The sequence below is a fragment of the Myotis yumanensis genome, unplaced genomic scaffold, assembly GCF_028538775.1.
Source record: "Myotis yumanensis isolate MYYU_CA2020_CCGP unplaced genomic scaffold, mMyoYum1.0.hap1 SCAF_1, whole genome shotgun sequence".
NCBI lineage: Eukaryota > Metazoa > Chordata > Mammalia > Chiroptera > Vespertilionidae > Myotis > Myotis yumanensis.
Genome location: NW_027223752.1, coordinates 78,951,434 through 78,975,257, shown reverse-complemented (window position 1 = coordinate 78,975,257; position 23,824 = coordinate 78,951,434). Strand labels below are relative to the sequence as shown.

General features: G+C 39.3%; 1 protein-coding gene, 1 non-coding gene and 1 pseudogene across 2 annotated transcripts in view; 2 read left to right on the top strand and 1 right to left on the bottom strand.

Moving 5' to 3' along the window:
* The window catches only part of AVEN (apoptosis and caspase activation inhibitor), a 170,869-nt gene that overhangs the window by 36,965 nt on the left and 110,080 nt on the right, over positions 1-23,824 (top strand). The window contains exon 2 of the mRNA XM_070425574.1: positions 12,470-12,647. Within this exon, the coding sequence (XP_070281675.1) occupies positions 12,470-12,647 (178 nt within the window). The remainder of the gene's footprint in view (positions 1-12,469; positions 12,648-23,824) is intronic.
* LOC139000129 (U6 spliceosomal RNA) lies at positions 14,467-14,568 on the top strand. The gene has a single exon (XR_011469532.1). It is a non-coding gene; the product is annotated as a U6 spliceosomal RNA (small nuclear RNA).
* Positions 20,015-22,225, bottom strand: LOC139021695 (lupus La protein-like; annotated as a pseudogene).

The window sequence follows — 23,824 nt, the reverse complement described above, 5'->3', positions numbered from 1 at the left end:
AGGCATGCAACATGACAGAAATAGAATTCAGAATAAGGGTCCTAGCATGCATAAACCGGATGGAGGAAAAAATCAACTACTTATGCAAGAAGCAAGAAGAAACAGATGAAAAAATCAATAACTTATGCAAGACCCAAGAAGAAATGAAGAGCGATATAGCTACAATAAAAAACACCATTGAAAGCATCAACAGTAGACTAGGAGAAGCGGAGGACCGAATTAGTGAATTAGAAGACAAGGAAGCAAAACACTCCCAAACTGTACTGCAATTGGAGAAAAAAATTCAAAGACAGGAGGAGAGCCTAAGGGAGCTTTGGGACAACATGAAGCGAAACAACATACGAATAATAGGGGTGCCAGAACAACAGAAAGAGGAACAAGGATTAGAAAACCTATTCGAAGAAATATCAGAAAACTTCCCTGAGGTGGGGAAGAAAAAAGTCACACAAGCACAGAGAGTCCCAAACAAGGTGAACCCGAAAAGACCCACACCAAGACATCATAATTACCATGGCAAGTGTTCAGGACAAAGAGAGAATCTTAAAGGCTGCAAGAGAGAGACGGAAAGTTACATACAAGGGATCTCCCATTAGACTATCAAATGATTTCTCAACAGAAACACATCAGGCCAGAAAAGAATGGACGGAAATCTACAGAGTGATGCAAAGCAAAGGACTGAATCCAAGAATACTCTATCCAGCAAGGCTATCATTCAAATTTGAAGGGGAAATAAGAAGCTTCACAGACAAAAAAAGTCTAAGGGAGTTTAGCACCACCAAACCAGCAATGCAAGAAATGCTAAAGGGACTGGTGTAAAAAGAAGAAATAAAAAGCTCAGAAAGAAAACAGCCACACACAAAAAAAGAAATGGCTACAAACAAGTACCTTTCAATAATAACTTTAAACGTAAACGGACTAAATGCTCCAACCAAAAGACATCGAGTGGCTGAATGGATAAAAAATCGTGACCCATACATTTGCTGTCTACAAGAGACCCACCTCATTAAAAGGGACTCACACAGACTGAAAGTGAAGGGATGGAAAAATATCTTCCAGGCAAATGGAAAGGAAAAGAAAGCTGGGGTAGAAATACTTATATCAGACAAAATAGACCTCAAAGTGAAGGCCATAACCAGAGATAAGGAAGGCCACTTCATAATACTAAAGGGATCAATACAACAAGAAGATATAACCCTGGCAAACATTTATGCACCCAATGCAGGAGCATCCAAATACATAAAAAAACTCCTGGAAGATATCAAAGGAGAGGTCGACAACAATACAATCATAGTAGGGGACTTTAATACACCACTGACATCACTGGATAAATCCTCTAGACAAACAATCAGCAAAGAAACAGCAACCCTAAATGACTCACTTGATCAGATGGACTTAATTGACATATTCAGAACACTTCACCCCAAAGCCACGGAATATACATTCTACTCAAGGGCTCATAAGACACATTCAAAAATAGACCACATATTGGGTCACAAACAAAGTCTACCCAAATTCAAGAAGATTGAAATCATACCAAGCATCTTCTCAGATCACGATGGCATAATATTAGAAATGAACTACAGAAAAAACAACCCAAAATACTCAAACACTTGGAAGCTAAATAGCATGTTATTAAATATTGATTGGGTTACCAATGAGATCAAAGAAGAAATTAAAAGCATCCTGGAAACTAATGACAATGAAAACACAACAATCCAAAACCTATGGGAAGCAATGAAAGCAGTCCTGAGAGGGAAGTTTATAGCTCTACAGGCCTATCTCAAAAAGCAAGAAAAAATGGTAGTCAATCATCTAACTCTACAACTCAAAGAATTAGAAAGAGAGCAACAAGAAAACCCCAGACTGAGCAGAAGGAAGGAGATAATAAAGATTAGAGCAGAAATAAATGACATAGAGACCAAAAAGATAATACAGAAAATCAATGAAACTAAGAGCTGGTTCTTTGAAAGGATAAACAAGATTGACAAACCTCTAGCCAGGCTCACCAAGAAGCAAAGAGAGAGGACCCAAATAAACAAAATCAGAAATGATAGAGGCGAAATAACAACAGACCCCACAGAAATACAAATGATTGTTAAAAAATACTATGGACAGCTCTACTCCAATAAACTAGACAACCTGGAGGAAATGGACAAATTCCTAGAAAAATACAACATTCCAAAACTCAATCAGGAAGAATCTAAAAATCTCAATAGGCCAATAACTATGGAAGAAATTGAAGCAGTCATCAGAAAGCTTCCAGCAAACAAAAGCCCAGGGCCAGATGGCTTCACAGGGGAGTTTTACCAAACATTCAAGGAAGAACTAAAACCTACCCTCCTCAGACTACTACAAAAAATTCAAGAGGAAGGAACACTTCCAAGCTCATTCTATGAAGCCAGCATCACCCTAATACCAAAACCAGGTAAAGACAACACAATGAAAGAGAATTACAGGCCAATATCCCTCATGAACATAGATGCCAAAATCCTCAACAAAATCTTAGCAAATCGGATCCAGCAGTACATCAGAAAGATCATACACCATGACCAAGTAGGATTTATCCCAGGGATGCAAGGATGGTACAATATACGCAAATCAATAAACGTGATACATCACATAAACAAATTGAAAGAAAAAAACCACATGGTCATATCAATAGATGCAGAAAAAGCATTCGGCAAAATCCAACACCCATTTTTGATAAAAACTCTCAGCATGGTGGGAGTAGAAGGATCATACCTCAACATAATAAAAGCCATATATGACAGGCCCACAGCCAACATCATACTCAATGGACAAAAACTAACACCATTTCCCCTAAGAACAGGAACAAGACAAGGATGCCCACTCTCACCACTCCTGTTCAACATAGTCCTGGAAGTATTAGCCATTGCAGTTAGACAAGAAGAAGAAATAAAAGGCATCCAAATTGGAAAAGAGGAAGTAAAACTGTCCTTATTTGCAGACGACATGATATTATACATACAAAACCCTAGAGACTCCGTCAAAAAACTACTAGACTTAATACATGAATTTGGCAAAGTAGCAGGATACAAAATTAATGCCAAGAAATCTGAGGCATTTCTATACACCAATAGTGAATTTGCAGAAAGAGAGATTAGAAAAACAATCCCATTTACCATCGCACCAAAAAAATTAAGATACCTAGGAATAAACTTAACTAAAGAGGTAAAAGACCTCTACTCAGAAAACTACAGGACATTGAAAAAAGAGATAGAGGAAGACATAAACAGATGGAAGAACATACCGTGTTCATGGATTGGTAGAATCAACATCATTAAAATGTCCATACTACCCAAAGCAATCTATAAATTCAACGCACTTCCCATTAAAATACCAACGGCATACTTCACAGATCTAGAACGAACTCTCCAAAAATTCATCTGGAATAAAAAAAGACCCCGAATATCTGCAGTGATCCTGAGAAAGAACAAAGTAGGTGGGATCTCAATACCAGATATCAAGCTGTATTACAAAGCCACTGTTCTCAAAACTGCCTGGTACTGGCACAAGAACAGACATATAGATCAATGGAATAGAATAGAGACTCCAGAAATCGGCCCGAACCAATATGCTCAATTAATATTTGACAAAGGAGGCAAGAACATACAATGGAGCCAAGATAGTCTCTTCAACAAATGGTGTTGGGAAAATTGGACAGATATATGCAAGAAAATGAAACTAGACCACCAACTTACACCATACACAAAAATAAACTCAAAATGGATAAAGGACTTAAATGTAACATGGGAAGCCATAAAAATTCTAGAAGAATCCAAGGGCAACAAAATCTCAGACATATGCCGAAGCAATTTCTTCACTGATACAGCTCCTAGAGCAGTTGAAACTAAAGAGAAAATGAACAAATGGGACTACATCAAAATAAAAAGCTTCTGCACAACAAAAGAAACCATCAACAAAACAACAAGAAAACCCACTGCGTGGGAAACCATATTTGCCAACGTCATATCTGATAAGGGCCTAATCTCCAAAATTTATAGGGAACTCTTACAACTTAAGAAAAAGAAGATAAACAATCCAATCAAAAAATGGGCAAAGGATCTAAATAGACACCTTTCAAAAGAGGACATTCAGAAAGCCAAGAGACATATGAAAACATGCTCAAAGTCACTAATCATCCGAGAAATGCAAATCAAAACAACAATGAGGTACCATCTCACACCTGTCAGAATGGCTATCATCAACAAATCAACAAACAAGTGCTGGAGAGGATGTGGAGAAAAAGGAACACTTGTGCACTGCTGGTGGGAATGCAGACTGGTGCAGCCACTATGGAAGACAGTATGGAGTTTCCTCAAAAAACTGGAAATGGAACTCCCATTTGACCCTGTGATCCCACTTCTAGGAATTTATCCCAAGAAACCAGAAACACCAATAAGAAAGGATATATGCACCTATATGTTCATAGCAGCACAAATCACCATAGCTAAGATCTGGAAACAGCCTAAATGCCCATCAGTAGATGAATGGATTAGAAAACTGTGGTACATCTACACGATGGAATACTATGCTGCTGTAAGAAAGAAGGTACTCTTACCATTTGCAACGGCATGGATGGAGCTGGAGAGCATTATGCTAAGTGAAATAAGCCAGTCAATGAAGGAAAAATACCACATGATCTCACTCATTCATGGATAATAGAGACCATTATAAACTTTTGAACAATAATAGATACAGAGGCAGAGCTGCCTCACACAGATTGTCAAACTGCAGCGGGAAGGCCGGGGAGGGTTGGGGGGCAGGAGGGAGTGGGTTAAGAGATCAACTGAAGGGCTTGTATGCATGCATATGAGCATAACCACTGGACATAAGACACTGGGGGGTAGGGGAAGCTGGGGTATTGTCAAGGGCGGGGGGGAAAAAAAGGACACATATGTAATACCCTTTGTAATGCTTTAAGCAATAAAAAAAAATAAATAAAATGGTTAAAACTAAAAAAAAAAAAAAAAAGAATTGTACACCTGAAACCTATGTAATTTTTGTTAACCACTGTCACCTCAATAAGTTCAATAAAAATGATTTATAAATGTAAAGGTAATTAAACAATGATATATTTTAAAGCTTGATAACATTTAAAATTTTAAAGTAGGGTGCATTAATATAATTTTCCAATTATACACATTGTAACATTTTTGGTTGGATATATTTGACATTAATAATTGAAGTTGGTTTCCAGTGACTTTGTGTTGGAGGGTTTTCTTAAATGTGTTCTCTCTCATGTCTTTCTATCCCACTTGTTCCCTTCTATGGTATAATTACATTTTGTGAGGAACATAGGAGGCTGTTGAAAAAAATGTGATTGCCTGTTTTCAACCTCCTTATTAGGGTCAAAGCAGGAAAGCCTTTTTACAGCCCTTTACTCCAGAGGAAAGTAGAACCTTCAAAAGCTAGGTTCCTGAGTACAAAAGGCTTTAAATTGAATCTGTTGTCTCTTGTTATATATTAATAGAGGCCCGGTGCACGAAATATGTTCACTAGGGGGGTCCCTCAGCCTGGCCTGAGCTCTCTCGCAGTCCGGGAGCCCTTGGGGGATGTCCGACTGCCTCAGAGGCAGGAGCGGCTCCTGCCCACTGCCACTGGGCTTGCCACCCGGGAGCCCGGCTTCTGCCCGAGTGGTGCTCCCCTTGTGGGAGCGCACTGACCACCAGGGGGCAGTGCCTGCATTGAACGTCTGCCCCCTGGTGATCAGTGTGCATCATAGCAACCAGTCATTCCTCCGTTCATTCGATTTGCATATTACCCTTTTATTATATAGGACTAGAAGCCCGGTGCACAAAAATTTGTGCACTGGTGGCAGGGGGGGAGGGGGGTGGTCCCTCAGCCCAACCTGTGCCCTCTCACAGTCTGGGACCCCTCGGGAGATAACCACCTGCTGGCTTAGGCCTGCTCCCCTGGTGGCAGATGGCACACCCAATCCCGCGGTGTCTGCTCCATCTCCCCCGGTTGCAGATGGCAGGCCCGGATCCCGAGCTGGGTTGGGCAGCCGCTCAGATAGTAATGCCGCCTGCCCGGCCTGCCCGGCCTGCCCTGCCCGCCCCGCCTCACACACAGCAGGCCTGGATCCCGCGCTGGGGCGGGTGGAGGCTCGGGATCATGCTGCCACCTGCCCTGGGCCACACATGGCAGGCCAGGATCTCGCGCTGGGGTGGCCAGCGGCTAGGGATCTCGCGCTGGGGTGGCCAGCGGCTAGGGATCGCGCTGCCGCCAGCCCCAGGCGGGGTGGTGCAGTGGGATTTGCCTGCAGTATGCATCTTTGTTGGTTAATTTGCATATTGCGCTGATTAGCCAATGGGAGGCGTAGCGAAGGTATGGTCAATTACCATGTTTGTCTATTATTAGATAGGATTAGTAACTTCTGAAGTTTTACTGGCTTATCTGAACACTCTTCATGAGAAAGATCATCTTTTAAATAACTCTTGGCAGACTGTTGTTTTTTTAAAAGAAAAGATAGAGGATATTTTAAAAAGAATGTTGACCAAACATACTGTTCAAAGGCTGACCAGTTAAATTAAGCAGACTGTAAGTTAATGTAAATTATTGTATGTTAAATAGGACCACAGCTTCAGTGAATGCATCTTTTTATTGGTTCTCTTGTGCATAGAGTACCTTTTGTTTATTTGTCCTATCCATTATTGAAAGTGGGTTGTTGAAGTCTCCAACTAGTATTATGCTTGTACTGTTTCTCCCTTCAGTTCTGTCAGTTTCTGCTTTATCTATCTACTAGAAAGCCTAGGCACGAAATTTGTGCAAGAGTAGGCCTTCTTCCCCCGGCTGCCGGCACCGGCTTACCTCTGGCACCTGGGACTCGGGCTTCCCTGGTAGAGGTGGCCTGGGCCTACCTCTTTGGGGCAATCATGTAGCCCCCCCCGAGTGATTGTCCCGCCGGCTGGTGGCCTAGGCTTCCCTCTGCGGGGCAATCATGGGGCGATGGCTGGGCCTCTGACCAATCGCATCACATCCGCCTTAGCTGGGTCCTGGATGGCGTCTGGAAGGTCATCCAGATGGTCATTCCGCTGTTTGGCTGTCCAGTCTAATTAGCATATTATGCTTTTATTATTATAGATTCTGGGGCTTTATTGTTAGTAGCATATGTTTCTATGTTTATAATTATGTCTTTTAGGAACATGGACCCTTTTATCCTTGTATAATGTCCTTCTTTGTCTCTTATAACAATTTTACCTTAAAGTCTATTATTCTATTTGTGTAGTCATTATAGTTTTCTTTTGCATACTATTGGCATGAAATTATTTCCATCTATACTTCATTATAATGACATTTCTATCTTTGAATTTAATGTGTCTCCTGTAGACCTCATAAGTTGTATTTTAAAATATTCATTCTGTCAGTACCTGCTTTTTGATTGAATTGTCTAATCTGTTTATATTTAGTGTTATTGATATAGTTGAATATTTGTCTGGCTTTTTATCTCTTGTTTTCTATGTCTCATGTATATTTTGTTTCTCTCTTTCTCCTTTTGCATGAAGTGAATATTTCTAAAAAATATATATTTTTATTGATTTCAGAGAGGAAGGGAGAGGGAGAAAGAGATAGAAACATTAATGATGAGAGAGAATCATTGATTGGCTGCCTCCTGCATGCCCCCTTCTGGGGATCGAGCCCACAACCTGGACGTGTGCCCTGACTGGGAATTGAACTGTGACCTCCTGGTTCACAGATCGATGCTCAACCACTGAGCCACACCATCCGGACATGAAGTGAATATTTTTAATGTAACATTTTAATTTCTTTATTTTTTCACTTTTTAGTCATTTCCTATATAATTGTGCAAAATGTACTGTGTACATTTTAGCTGATCAGAATCTGCTTTAGATTTATACTTAATTCCAATGAGATAAGGGAACATTACTCCTATATAGACTGTTCCCCTTCCTCTTTTTTATGGTATTGTTAATACACATTACATCTGTATAAAACCAACATTGTTATAATTCTTACCTTATGCAATTTCATATCTTTTAAAAGTTATGAGAGAAGAAGAGTAAGCATGTACTTATAGCTTTTGTTATATTAGCCTTTTTATTTTCTTATTTCTAGTTTTGTTCACTCGTTTCTGTGTATTTGAGTTTCCATATGGAGTCATTTCTTTAGTCCAATACAGTTTTGCACCCAGATATCTCCCATGAGCAGGTATTTGCAAATGTACTGTTGGGCCTATAACATGTAGAAACATAATTATGCACACATTGTTTTGTAAAATTGCTTTTAAAATCAGTTATGGGAGGAGAGGCTGTATCAGATACATGATTTGCAAATATTTTTTCCTACTTTTTAGGTTCCATTTTCAATTTGTTGATGGTTTTCTTTGCTGTGCAGCAGCGTTTTTGTTTGATGTAGTCCCATTTGTTTATTTTTACTTTCGTTGCCTTGGTGTTTGGTGTCAAATCCAAAACATCACTGCCAAAACTGATGTCAAGGAGCCTCTGAGCTATGTTTTCTTCCAGGAGTTTTGTGGTTTCAGGTCTCACTTTCAAGTCTTTAATTCATTTTGAGTTGGTTTTTGTGTATGGTGTGCTGTGCAGTTTTTTTTAGCACTATTTATTAAAAGACTGTCCTTCCCCTATTGTATAGTCTTGGCTCCTTTTTCATAAATTAGTTGACCATTGGTGTGTTTTTATGCCAGTACTATACTGTTCGATTACAGTAGCTTTGTAATAGAGTCTGATGTTTTCCTTTCTCAGATTGTTTTGGCTATTTGAGGTCTTTTGTGGTTCCATACAAATTTTAAGATTGTTTGTTCTATTTCTGTGAAAAATGCCTTTGGAATTTCGAGAGAGATTACATTGAATCTGTAGATTGCTTTGGATAATATGGGCATTTTAACGATATTACTTCTTCCAGACCATGAGCACAGACTATCTTTCCATTGTATCTTCTTTAATTTCTTTCATCAATGTCTTAATAGTTTTTATTGTATACCAGACACATTTCAGAATGATGATGTTAACAAAATAATGCTGTCTGTATATTTATAGTTTTCACATTGCATTCATCAGTATTTTATCTCAGATCTTTGCAAAATGAACCAAACATAAAATCTTTAGGCGTTTTTAAGATACACCTTTTTCTAAGTTACATCAAGTGTCTTCTAACCTTCATTACTTCCTACCACCCTCTTATGATGGAGGCTAATGACAACTGTCCTTGTTACTGTAGTTGGTGGGGGTATTGAGATCCTTGTCAGTGCTTTTTTTTTTTTTTAAATATATTTTTATTGATTTTTTACAGAGAGGAAGGGAGAGAGATAGAGAGTTAGAAACATCGATGAGAGAGAAACATCGATCAGCCGCCGCCTTCACATCTCCCACTGGGGATGTGCCCGCAACTCAGGTACATGCCCTTGACCGGAATCGAACCCGGGACCCTTCAGTCCGCAGGCCCACTGAGCCAAACCGGTTCCAGCATGTGCTTTTTCTAAGTTGGGGATTAGTGAGTTATTCAGTTCTGTGAAGTCCAGTCTATTATAAATATTTGGTTAATATTAAGTGATGATGATGGCAGGGCCATTAATTCTGTCTCGGTCTCCTGCCTCCCATGTCAGTGCTTGTTTCATTGAGTTCATAGTTCCTCGGTGTTTCAGATCATAGCCCTCTTTCATATCAAGCTAATTACTTTGTCCAGGTTTACACTTTTGCCATGTGTTACAGCTATGTTCAGAAGTTTTGTATTAACTGGGGAAGTCTCTGAACTCTGATTACCCAGTGGGCCAACAAAAGAATATTGGATTTTCCCAGATTAGACCTTTCTAGTATTTTCAGCTTTAGTTCTAGCCCCCAAATTCTTATGAGCTGCAAAGCTATTTTCTTTAGAATGTCCCTGGTATTTGTTATTTATATAGCATATCTCATTCTGTCACATGCCTTTCATCTGCTAGCATCTTTTCTTTCTGAGAAACTTTTAGTAATGGCAGGAAAACTGTAGGGTTCAGGCGACCTTTGCATTGCCTAGGTTATAATGTAGATTGCTATTTTTGTTTTTGTGCTGTCAAGGAAGCGTATGATGATATTTGAGGGCTGGGAGTGCTCTTGGAAGCTCAGTTATTTCAGCTTTTCATGAAAACGTATGCAATTTGAATTGAGGATTACTGACTAACATTAAATCTGTTAGGTCAGTGGTCGGCAAACTCATTAGTCAACAGAGCCAAATATCAACAGTACAACGATTGAAATTTCTTTTGAGAGCCAAATTTTTAAAACTTAAACTATATAGGTAGGTACATTGTTATTAATTTAATTAGGGTACTCCTAAGGCTTAGGAAGAGCCACACTCAAGGGGCCAAAGAGCTGCATGTGGCTCGCAAGCCGCAGTTTGCCGACTACGGTGTTAGGTGAATGGTTGATGGGTAACTAGAAATTTTAGTGGAACCAAATAACACCACAGAGAAATTCCTGGATGTAAGAGTGAAAACATAGTGGGTGGGTCAGTCTTCATTACCCAACCTCATTGGTTAATCTTAGCATTTCTTATGTTGGCTTAGCCTTTTATCGTCTGTCATTTGATGTGCTGTTATATAAAGTTCAGAGCACCATCTATGATGTATTTTAGCCAAAAAAAACAACAACACTTTAGCATGACTCCATTGGGCAGTTGATTTTTAAAATTTGATATTCCTAGAAACTACTAGTAATCTACAAGCAAGCACTGTAGGGAAGCAGTCAGACAGAAGATGAGTCCTTCTGCACTCAGTAAATCAATATCATAAAAATAGAGATGTGCTATATTCAAAGAGACTTAAGAGACAAACAATTTGATACAGTGCATGGTCTTAAATAGGATACTGACTTGGGTAAGTCAGCTGTAAAGGAATTTTGGGGGTTAGGGAAATTTGGAAATAATCTAGATGTCATATGAAATAAAATTTACTGAAATGGAGAGGTCGGAACTCACCATATTTCCTTTTCAAAATATTGATGAGAAAAATCTGGTTACCAAAAAATAGTATATAGATAGAAAAACATATAGACAGAAAAAAATCTGGAAGTACATGCAATGAAGTGTTAGTAGTGGTACTTTCAGGGGATGGGATGATGGGGCTTCATATATTATTTTTTGCTTGTTTTCCTCTCCTAAGTTTTTGCATGTCCTGTTTCTGTGTTGAAACAAACTTTTTTTTTTTTAAAATATATATTTTTTTATATTTTATTGATTTTTTACAGACAGGAAGGGAGAGGGATAGACAGAAACATTGATGAGAGAGAAACATCGATCAGCTGCCTCCTGCACACCTCCCACTGGGGATGTGCCCGCAACCAAGGTACATGCCCTTGACCGGAATCGAACCTGGGACCTTTCAGTCTGCAGGCCGATGCTCTATCCACCGAGCCAAACCAGTCAGGGCTAAAAAATATATTTACCCATCCTGTACAGATGGTTTGTTTTAGAATATTTTACAAGTTTTTTTCTTGACAAGATTTTATAATTTTTAGGATACTTTTTTGAACTGGTCTTTAGATTCTATATGCATCTCTCTTTTCTTTATTTTTTATTATGAAAATATTAAACACATACAAAAGTAGATAGAATAACATAATGAGTTTTTATGTTCCCATCATCTGGCTTCAGCAACGACCAGTTATGCCCAGTTTATTTAATCTGTACCCACCATTCCTTTCCACCCATTATTTGAAGCAAATCCCACATCATATCTTTTCATTCATAAATAGTTCACTATTTATTTATGAAAGATAAAAACATAACACACAATACTAAACAATATATAAATGAGATAATATCCTTATTCAAATATTCAGTCATTGCTCACTTTTCTTCACTTGTCTCATAAGTGATTTTCTCTAATTATATTGTTTGAATTAGAGTACAAATAAGTTCCCGACATCACAACTGGTTATGTTCCTTCTCCTCCACCATTTTTTCCCTTTCGATTTATTTACTGAAGAAACTAGGCCCTTTATTTTTAATAATTTCTCACATTCTGCATGCTCTCTCAACCTTTGAATGCCTAAGACAGGAAACTGTTCTGTAGAATGCATCTGAGCAGGGTTTCCATTTAAAGTTTACAATATAACACATTTATGGAATGTTTGTGAAATCTGTAAATTGAAAGGGTTCATTTCTATCCTGAAGTACTTTGAGTTTAACACTCTTACAGCCTTGATTGTTTCAGTAGGAGGAAACAGCTATTGAAATGCGATACACTGGGGTGGACTTGAGAGATATCAGTCACACAAATTTTAAGGTAGGAACTCGCCAGATTTTCTTTACAAAGCTAAGTGAAAATTTACCCTGAAAGTATACTCTGGTGTAATGGGATTATCTTGAAATATTACTATCCTTAGAGAGCTCAGTCAGTAAGTGTGCTCTCTAATGTGATACCTTGTACTCCTGCTGAGGCTACTGAAGTCAAGATTTACATTGACTATGTATTGATTTTCTCCAATGATTGCAGGTTGAAGATGGCAGTGATGCAGAGACCTATGGAGAAGAGAATGATGAACAGGGAAATTATTCTAAGAGAAAGATAGTCTCTAACTGGGATCGATATCAAGATACTGAAAAAGAAGTCGATAATGAAAGTGGAGAATCGCAGAGGGGGACGGACTTCAGTGTTCTCCTCAGCTCTGCAGGTATGAATTCCAATCGCTCACACACTGGTTGTGCTATGAATGTGGCAGAGACATTGATGTTCCTTTTTAAATCGCATCTTAGTAACTGGCAATTCATCGTTTGTCCCTTGGATTTTTAAATCCAGGTAAAGGACAGTGTGTCTAATGGCTTGCAAGGAAAGAATGGTGTCTAAGTGTATGTAAATGGTGTTTCTCTAAATGTAATATATGCTGATATAAATGACTTAAGTTGCTGTTGAAGTGGATAATAGTCTTCATAGAAATGAAAAATGCTGAACCATGCTCCTCTCAAGTGGGCAGTCTGAGAAACAGCAGGTTTTTCTTTGATTTCAGAGGATTGGTACTTATGTTTATAAAAAGCTTTATAGAGTTTCATGAATATATGATATTTCCCCCCCTTATTTTATAGCCAGAAATATGCATGTTAGTGGATATGCACATATTGGAGACATATACACCTGAATACCAAAACTTTTCTTGTTTGCTTTGGACAGTCTTCTCTTTCAATAGGGTAAAAATCTCATTCCTCCTATGGCCAGCTATGTTTTTAAGGTTGATTCTCATCGATGTGGAACTGGAGGGTAGGTATAGGAGACAATGGGGCAGGGCTGGTTTTATAGATGGCTACTCCCTGTAGGATGGGACATAAGAAATTGAAGGATGAATGGAGGACAGACTAGTGGTTTTCAGGGGTTAGGGATGGGAGGGTGGGAGGTGGATGGGGTTATAAAAGGGCAGTATGATGGAGCCTTGTGGTGCTCTATCTGTGCAAGTGATAAAATGGTGTAGAACTTACACACACACACACACACACACGCACACACACATGCCCAAGTGAGGGCAAATGAACCAGGGTAAGTCTGAATAAGATTGGTGGATTCTGCCAGTGTCTTGTCCATATTCTGGATGTGATAGTATACTGTAGTTTTACAAAATGTTATCATTGGAGGAAACTGGGCCAAGCGTATGAGATTTCTCTGTATTATTTCTTATAACTGTACTAGAGGCCTGATGCACGAAATTCGTGTAAGAGTAGGCCTTCCTTCCCCTGGGTGCCGGCACTGGCTTCCCTCTGGCACCTGGGACCCGGGCTTCCCTTGCAACCCCAGTTTTGTCTGGAAGGTCACCTGGTCTAATTAGCATATTATGCTTTTATTATTATAGATGTGAATCTATAATTACCTCAATAAAAATATTGCCAGGTTAAAAAAAATTTAAAGGATTAAGATGTGGGAAGCAGTGAAATAATATGAAAATCATATTTTCAGTTTGTTTTGAATTCCCTACCTTTATGTTGCTTTAAAGTTCTGCCTTTTTTTCCGGTCTGCCTGTATTTTTTGAGTGCCTGTACCAGACTAAGAGTTATAAAGTGATGAGTTCTCTCCCAGCGTATTAGTTGGAAAGAAAGAGGTTAGTGGAGTGAGTATTAGTGTGAGTCAGAAGAGCCGGCTCAGTCTGGTGTCATTATTTGTATGGGGCACACAGTGTAACCACCTTAGGTAGAGGTTTGCTCATGGCATCCAACTCATTGATTGTTCAGGGCCTGGTGACTCATCTTTTTGCCACTCAGATGAGTATTTTTCTCTTGTTATCTGCATTTTGGCCAATTATGGGTCTAAAAGCACTTTTATTCAAGGTTGGAGAAATGTGAAATGTGTGCTGGTTAGCTTCAATTTTTATCAGTTGTTCTACTTAAAGATTTTCAGGAAAATTGAGGTAGTGCAATCAAATTATCATGTGGACTACCTGTGGATTTAATGGAATCAATTGTACAGTCAGTTGCCACGACAGTATCTGGCACTAAAAGATACTGCAGACTGTTCTCTTGGGCAGCACGTGTACCAAAATTGGAAAGATACAGAGATTAGCATGGCCTCTGGGCAAGGATGACACGAAAATTCGTGAAGCGTTCCATAGTTTTGAATGTCAACTGTAATTGAAAAAAAAAAAGAATACTGCATAAATGTTTGAAGGCGATTCAGAATTCTAGTCTAATGCAGCAGTTATGCACATTGGCTTATGGTTTTGTTTATTTATTTTAGCATTTATTTATAACTTAAACCTGGCATGGTTTGAGTGTCAGGTATATATATGTGTAAAAATACATATCTACACTAATAAAAGAGAAACATGGTAATTAGCGTACGACCGCTACCCTTCCCATTGGCTAATCAGCATATCCTTATGCAAATTAACTGTCAGCCAAGATGGCGGCCGGCAGCCAGGCAGCTGGAAGCGAGCATGAGGCTTGCTTGCTCCAGTGACTGCAGACTCCAACGTTCCCCGCCTGACTTGCCGGCCTCTGAGCTGCAACTCTAAGAAACTATGTTGCAAATATAGTTGCAAAACCCCAGAAACCAGCTTTCAGCCAGCCGGGATCTCAGAGCTAGAGTTATACATTGTTTCGATTATAGCAGCTGAAGCCTTAGAGCTAGAGCCAGAGCTAAAGCTAGCCCAGAATAAAAAAAAAGAAAAAGAAAACAAGGAGCGGTTGAAGCTTCAGTCACCCACTTCCGGAAAACAGCCCTCAGCCCCTCAGCCAGACTGGCCAGGCACCCCAGTGGGGACCCCCACCCTGATCCAGGACACCTTTCAGGGCAAACCAGCCGGCCCCCACCCATGCACCAGGCCTTTATTCTATATAGTAAAAGGGTAATATGCCTCCCGGCTCCAGGATCAGCGGAGCAGCGAGGCTCCTGGCACTGGGATCAGCGTGACAGGGGGCAGCGCCCAAACCCCCTGATTGCCCTGCGGCTCTGTGAGTGACAGGGGGTGGGGCCACAACCTCCCTATCCGCCCTGCTCTGTTCGTGACCGGGGAAGGCGCCCCAACCCCCTGATCAGCCCTGCTCTGTGCCTGACCAGGGGCTGCACTTAGGGATTGGGCCTGCCCTCTGCCACCCGGGAGCAGGCCTAAGCCAGCAGGTCATTATCTCCCCAGGGGTCCCAGACTGCGAGAGGGCACAGGCTGGGCTGGGGGAACCCCCTCCCCACCCCCACCCCCGAGTGCACAAATTTTTGTGCACCGGGCCTCTAGTATATATATATTTGTAGTCTCTTTGCTTACTGATTTCTTAAGTGGCTTGCTTATCTATGATTGGTTTTTGGGAGATCGCAACTGTCACATCTTTTGATATGTGCTTACATTTCTTCCTTCCTCTGCTACTGATTTATTATTTTCTTGTAACATACCATAAGCCTGGGAAGAGCTGTCCTGCTGTCTTCACATATGTTGGAGTGGGCTGTATTGGTTTACTTTTGAGCGGTGGATTTCATTCTGTAGTCATAAAATATTAAGAATATCCTCTAGACAGGCTGACCATACTCCTTGGAATGATTTTGCTCTTGTTTGTATAAATCAACACAACAACCCAGGAAAACATCTCACTGGTTTGTTGGATGTGCACATGATAAACTTTCTAGATATCGCCAACTTGCTCTCCAATGTGGAGATGAGCTACAATTCCTAGTGTTCACTGTCTTTGCCAATATGTAGCACTGTTAGAAGTTTTCACTGTGGCCAGCTGGTTGAATGGTATCTAGTTGTGGTCTGTTTAATAATTATTTGAGCCCCCACTCTTTCCAGATACTGTTTTAAAAGCCAAGTATACAGCAGTGCACAGAACAGACAAAAACACCTGCCAAACTGAGTTAACATTCTAAGGGTTGGAAGACACAGTAAGGAAAATAAAAGGAAAGTATATAAGTTCTTAAATGGTGATAATTGTTCAGGATAGAAATAAAGTGTGTGGGGGGGCTGTTACAGTTTTAGAAAGGGTGAACAGAGAAGGTCTTTCTGAGAAGGTGACATTTTGAATAAAGACTTGAGGAAGGTGAGGGAGCAGGCATTTAGGATCTGTGGGAAGTGTTTCAGGCAAGTTCAAAGGCTTTGAGTCTCTGAAATGAGCAGCCACTGGAGGGTTTTGAAGAGAAGAGTAGTATAGCTAATTCATATTTTAACAGGATCACTCTGGCTGCTGTGTTGGAGTAACCTGAAGACCAGTGTGAGAGGGAGCAGGTAGACCAGTTGGGCTATTGCAATAATCCAGACAAGCGTTGTTGTTGGCTGTGGCCAGGGTGATAGCAGTAGAGGTGGTGAAGCATGGTTGGGTGCTGGATCTATTTAGAGGGAATTGCATATAGGTCATGCGACTGTGGAGAATAAAATAAAACTATGCACAGGTATGACACCAAGTTTTTGGCCTAAACAGCAGGGGGTTGCCATTATTTGATATGGATAAAACTGTTGGAAGTGCTCAGTTTTGCACATAAATTCATATTAAGTGAATTATATTAAGAGAATGATGTTATAAATATCCAAATGACCCTTGGCACAAAAAAGGTTCTCCACCCCTGATTTACAAAGATGTGGGTAGGATGTAGGGAAAGCACAGAGATAGTACAGTATGGAGAGGGCAGGTAACAGCGGAGGTGTTACCACCTCTCGCTCCCGGAACTCGGAAGGAGATTCATGGAGAGCAGTTTACCGTGAGAGGATAAATCACCTTTGGTCAAGAGATCTAGCCAGTGAAGGTGACTCCACAGGGAGAAAGACAGGGGAATAAATACTCTGGTTTTTAACTCTGTCTCCTCCAGTCTCTTGCCAGGGCTTCCCATAAGCTTAGCCTGCTGGAGGCCAGAAGGCAGGGAGGCCTGTTACTGTCACCCATATAGATCAACTCCTAAGGCAGAACAGGAAGGAGAAGGTTAGGGGATGAACCTGGAGCAGCAAATGGAAGAGACCCAGCACAGCATATAATTTCTTTACTAAGTACAAAAGTAACCAGTAAAATTGGAAGTAACTTATCAACATTGAACATTTGGATTTTTAATATTGGACATTCAAGTTCAGCTATGATGTTATGGTCTTTCCTTAGTCAGTATGGTTTAAGGATCACAGGCCTCTAAGTTGAACAAGTCTGGATTTGAATGCTATTCTATCACGTTTCTGTCTAACTTTAGGCAATACTATTTCTCTCACTAGGAAATGCAAGAATAGAAAGAAATAAGTGCTTGATTTGATAATGTCAGCATGTTATCTGAAATTCACCATTAATTTTAGTTCTGCTTTGAATGTAACTATGGTGCCTAGATTTAGTATTTATCTAAATTTTTTGTTGATAGCTTAATTAACTATTCAGTAAAGTCAAATAAAGTCATTTCCCCCCTTGAATGTTAGACATATAGCAATGGTTGCCAGTAGAATTTACATATCTTCATTTTTCTGAGAAATTGAAAGTTCTTCTTGGGTATAATAGAACTGATTATTGAGTGTATTTATCAACTAACCAGTGGAGGTGGTCTGAGTCTCTGAACATTTAAAAGTTGGTGGTCTTAGGTTAATTCATAAAAAGTCTTTTCCTCTTTCTACCATTTTGCCACCTATAGTTGTTCCTCTGTTTTTCTCCTCATTCTCAGTGTCTGCCATGTGGCAAATGTGTAATTCAGACTTGGTTTCTCAGACAAGGGCTCTGCGCTTTGAACTGTTCTTTATATTTTATTTTTTATTCTAGAATTAGCTGTGTTGGGCACACACCTCTGTGCAATTCTCAAATGTTGTTTTAGAAGGCAGACCTTTTGCTGAGAGTACATCTAGTTTAACGTGTTATTTTCTTCCAGTAGGATTTCCATTGTAACAATGAATTTTTGTAGACCATTCATAAATTTAAAAAGTAAATTTCTGTTGTACACAGTGTTAGTGTATATGTATATTGGTATATTCACTTTGGAAAATAGTTTGCCATTTTTCAGTAAAGTTGAAGATCCAGCCTTTCCACCCTTTGAGAAATTCTAGACATTTGCACCAGCGTTCATAACAGTGTTTCAGAAGAGCCACAGATGGAAGCAACTCAAATGCCCATGAACAGTGGAATAAACACACAGATGAGCGGATGAACCTAAAGTGAAGTAAAAGAAACCCACATCCCCCCACAATTCCTCAGTAGGATTCTATTTTCTATATAAGTTCAAACTTAGAAAAAAGTAAACTGTGTTATTTAGAGATGCCTATTTAAATGGTAAAATGAAAATCAAGGAAGTGGTTATTACAGAATCCGGATTGTGGCCACCTAGTGGAGAGGAGGGGTAGTGATTGGGGAGGGGCATAGAGCAGGTGTCCAGAGGGTGGGGGAGACTTCTGTGATGTTGGCAGTATTCTAGTTCTTACCTGGATGATGGTTACTTTTGTTTGTTCAGTAATTCTTTAAATTGTGTATATATTACCTATTTTATTTAGGTATCTCTCTATACAATGACAAAAAAATATAAAAATGATAGAATTTTAGTTGCCACAGCAGACCGTGGGAAGTGTTTTTGGCGAGGTAGTCCTTACAGCACCCTTCAGCTCGTGCTGGCAGCATGCAGGTGCTGCCTGTGTTTCTGGCCATGGCATTGGGAGCTTACGGTTCTAAGTGGAGGATGTAGGAAGGGGGCTAGTTAGTTTGAAATCACACCTTTCCTGGTAGGATTGGGAATCTTTAGATTTTTTTTTTTTTTTTTTTTAGGACTCTTTCTGTAAGTCTCTGAAATATAATGATGCCTTCAGCCTTTCTTTTTAAACAGTATTCTTGCAATTCTGTGTTATGTTTCACAAGCTTTGAGGATGGTATCATACTCTCATTTCACATTCAGGCATAAATTGTTAGATCTTTAAGCAATCCACCCCCCTTACTTTTCTTTTTTTCAAATGATGAATCATTGAATTAATGCCATATGCTTTATTTCTTTCTTTCAAGATGTCACAGATAACTAGAGTTAAAAAATGTTTACTGCATGAGCAAAATGCACTGGAGCAGTAGTGAAGATGATCATGTAAAAAAACTATGTGCAAGTCTATAAGCTGTGTTTAAGCGGGACAAATAAAAATGAAGTGGTTAGACTACAGTTTGGTCAGCAGAGTTGTCTGTGCATATTTTCATTTATGTATCTTCTTTAGTGTAATTTTATGGAAAGTTAATTTTGGGGGATTTTAATATAATGACTTTTGTGTCCTTTTGCCAGCAATTAGACTGGAAGGGGAAAAAAAGCATAGCAGTCTAGCAGCCTGTGCTTTTAAATTAAATTCTGGCCTTTTTCTTCCCGTGAAGCAGCAGGATAGTGGTATTGTCCTCATCGATTCAGTTCATTTTTTCCTCTTTTTAAATGGTATGTATTTTATTAGTTTTACTAATATAGCCTCATATTCCAAAGGCAATCTAATGGAAGACTCTTCTTTTGACATTTGAGGCATTTGAAATAACACAAACAGAACTAGACATTAAAAAAAATTCTTTATTTGGATAATAACAAAAAAGATAGGTTAAATCACACAAAACAATCTTTCTTTTCTTACAACTGGACATTGAAGTGGGCCCAATTGGCTTTTCTTTTTCAAACCTCCAGAGATGCAAGCAGCTGAATCTGTAGAAATTTGTTTGCTAAACTACTGGTGTCTGCACCGTTCTGTGTTTTCTGTTGTTTTGAGGCAGGTTCTTCTTGGTTGTTTTTACTGGTCCAGCTGCACCGTTTTCATCAGGTTCATCATGGTTACCAGCTTTCATTCTCTTGCCCTGAAACTGTACTTTTCCTTTAATAGACCCAGCCTTGGCAGCTTTAATTCCTTTTCCTTTTCATCTGTGACCTTTTGATTTCCATTTGTTTAGGGATTCTTGTTGATCCTCTGTGATTTTTTTTCAGTTCCGCTTTTTCTACCTCTCCTAGGGCGTCCCATATCTCTCCTTTGTTCCTGAATTGAAGGTTACCATTATTGGCTTGTCTTTCTCTAGTGCTTCTTCAGCTTTTTCTTTAAATAGGATTATTCCCTCTTTTGTTTCTCTGGTAAAGTCTATCTTTTTTATTAATATTTATTTATTTAATTGGGGTGACATTGGTCAATATGAACATATAGGTCTCAGGTGTGGGTTTCAATGTTATAAGATCTATATATTACACAGTGTGCCCACCACCCAAAGTCAAATCTTCTCCTGTAAAGTCCATTTAATTTTACTTCCCCACAATTTGAGAAAAGGAAGTGTGGATCTACTCTAGAGGTTTGATCATCTAAGTCACCCAAAATTTCAGTAAACATCCTCTCTTTTCTTCTAGAGTTTTCATTTCAGCATCTATAGTACTTTAGTTTTTCTTCTTGTTTAGCTCTTAATTTAGCTTACACTTTATTTTGCTTTCTTCATGCTTTTTTTTTTTTTTGCAAAGTAATCTTACTTGAATAGTATTTGAAGGCATGTGGCTTTATGCTTTTGGGCAGGTGTTTTTGTAAACCTTAGCATATTTAGTACTATCAGACACTGAAAATATCAATCCCTTAAATCAGTGGTTCTCAACCTTCCTAATGCTGTGACCCTTTAATACAGTTCCTCATGTTGTGGTGACCCCCAACCATAAAATTATTTTCGTTGCTACTTCATAACTAATTTTGCTACTGTTATGAATCGTAATGTAAGTATCTGATATGCAGGATATATTTTCATTGTTACAAATTGAACATAATTAAAGCATAGTGATTAATCACAAAAACAATACGTAATTATATATGTGTTTTCCGATGGTCTTAGGCGACCCCTGTGAAAGGGTCGTTTGACCCCCAAAGGGGTCGCGACCCACAGGTTGGCGACCCACAGGTTGAGAACCGCTGCCTTAAATGCTTTGTGTAATGTTTTTCTCATTTGAAGATTTTGTATTTGACCTTTATCTTTTAATCTTTCTTTTATGTCGCCAAGAGTTGCATCAATTGGGAAGTCTTTTATATAAATGGGTCTGTTTTTACATAATTTTTTTATATTTATGAGTCATCAGAAAGACCTTTTATACTCATGAGAGAGGTTTGCATGGAGAGCTTCTGCTTTTATCTTTATCTTCATTTATTTCCTTTGATTTTCTTAAAGCTTCTGTTTAAGTTTAACATGTTGAATTTTATTATTATCTCCACAGGTATCCGATTTCATTCAAGTTGATCAGTTCCTTTAAAATTTGTCTCATGGCAAATTAGTTACTAAAATAATACTTGATTTGATGACAGATTTTGCTCCCTGAGTAGCCATTTTTTCAGTCACCATTTTCATTTTCAACAAGTGAGGAGAGCTGTGGAGTTACAGAATATATTGCACATGCATCCATTTAACTGAGTGATACTATGGCCCAATTATTTATTTTTTTTAATTTTCTTATACTTTTCTAGATTTTTTCTGAAGAGTTGCAAAGATACAAAGAATTCCCTTATACCCTTCACTTAGGGTGATACCCATTTCCTGTTCCAAATCAGGACACTGTGTTAATATTTATTTATTTCCTTAGTCTGCTCTAATTTGTGGTAGTTTCTCAGTCTGTTCTGGACTTGACACTGTTGAAGAATACTGGTTAGGTATTTTGTAGAATGTTCCTCAACTTGGGTTTTTCTGATGTTTTCTCATGATTGGACTAAGGCTATGGATTTTAAGAGAGAATACTGCAGACATGATGTGCCTCCCTTGTTGGATCTTATCAGTGAACACATAATACCAACACAACATTACTAATAATGTTAACTTTGATCACTTGGTTAAGATGGTATCTGTCAGGTTTTTCCTTTGTAAAGTCACTTCCCATTATCTGTTCATTAGATGAGTGACTAATTGCTACTCACACTCACAGGGATGGGGATTAAGCTTTACCTACTAGACTAGAGGGAGAGTATCAAGGGATTTATGAGCATATGTTAAAACAGTGATAGTAAATAGTAAGTAGCTTGAGGCTATGCAAATACCCTGGTTCTCCTTGAAGGCTCAGGGGAACCAGTTCTCTCAGACTGAGTCAGAGGATTGCCTCAGATAAAAGTTCAAATTGTAGATGAATGGATAAAGAAGAGATACAATGAAATATGATTCAGCCATTAATAAGAATGAAATCTTGTCATCTGCAATGACATGGATGGACCGAGAGGGCATTGTGCTGAGTGAAATAAATCAGAAAGACAAATGCCAGATGATTGCACTTGTATGTTGAATCTAAAAAGCAAAATAAATGAACAAACAGAACAGAAGCAGATTCATAGACACAGAGAGTGGACTGATGCTTGCCTGAGGGGAGGGGTGTTGGGTGGATGTATGCAAAAAGATGTAGGGATTAAGAAGTACAAATTGGTAGTTACAGAATAGTCATGGGGATGTAAAGTACAGTATAGGGAATATAGTCAATAATAGAGTAATAACAATGTATGGTGTCAGATGGGTACCAAATTTATTAGGTGATCACTTCATAAGTTATATAAATGTCTAAATGGGGTTGTATACCTGAAATTAATATAACATTGTACATCAGCTGTAATTGAAAAATAAAAATTATTTAAAAAGAAAAAAAGTCAAATTGTGATGACTAAATAATTGACCTTTTTGTTTAAGCTTTATTGCAGAGCTATCTATATTATAAAAGGTGCTGTTCATGTGTGATTGACTGTTCTGTCAATCTCTTTAAGGAGTGGAATCATTTATATTAACTGAAGGGGGTTGATGAGGGCACATCTGTGAAACAAGGTTAAAACATCAATAATTGATTTTAATTTCTTCCTCATTAATCAGTTGCAAAATGCTTATTTTTATCTTAGCATTTGTGGCTACCAAATTAAGAAACTATATATGCAGAGGTAGGCAGAAGTAGGTTTATAGTTGTTGGAAGGAAAAATAAATAATAGTACAAATGATAAATAATACAAGGAACAACTATAAACCTACCTTTGCTCATCCCTCACACACACACACACACACACACACACACTAGAGGCCTGGTGCATGAAATTTGTGCACTGGCGGGGGGGGGTTGTCCCTGAGCCCAGCCTGCACCCTCTCACAATCTGGAACTGCTGGCTTCCAACCACTTGCCTGCCTGCCAGCCTGATCACCCTCTAACCACTCCCCTGCCAGCCTGATCGACGCCTAACTGCTCCCCTGCTGGCCCGATTGCCCCCAACTGCCCTCCCCTGCTGGCCTGTTCCCCCCCAACTGCCTTCCCCTGCTGGCCTGGTCACCCCTAACTGCCCTCCCCTGCTGGCCTGGTCGCTCCTAGCTGCCCTCTCCTGCTGGCCCGGTCACCCTTAAATGCCCTCCCCTGCTGGCCTGGTTGCCCCCAACTGCCCTCCCCTGCTGGCCTGATCGCCCACAACTGCCCTCCCCTGCCGGCCATCTTGTGGCAGCCATCTTTGACCACATGGGG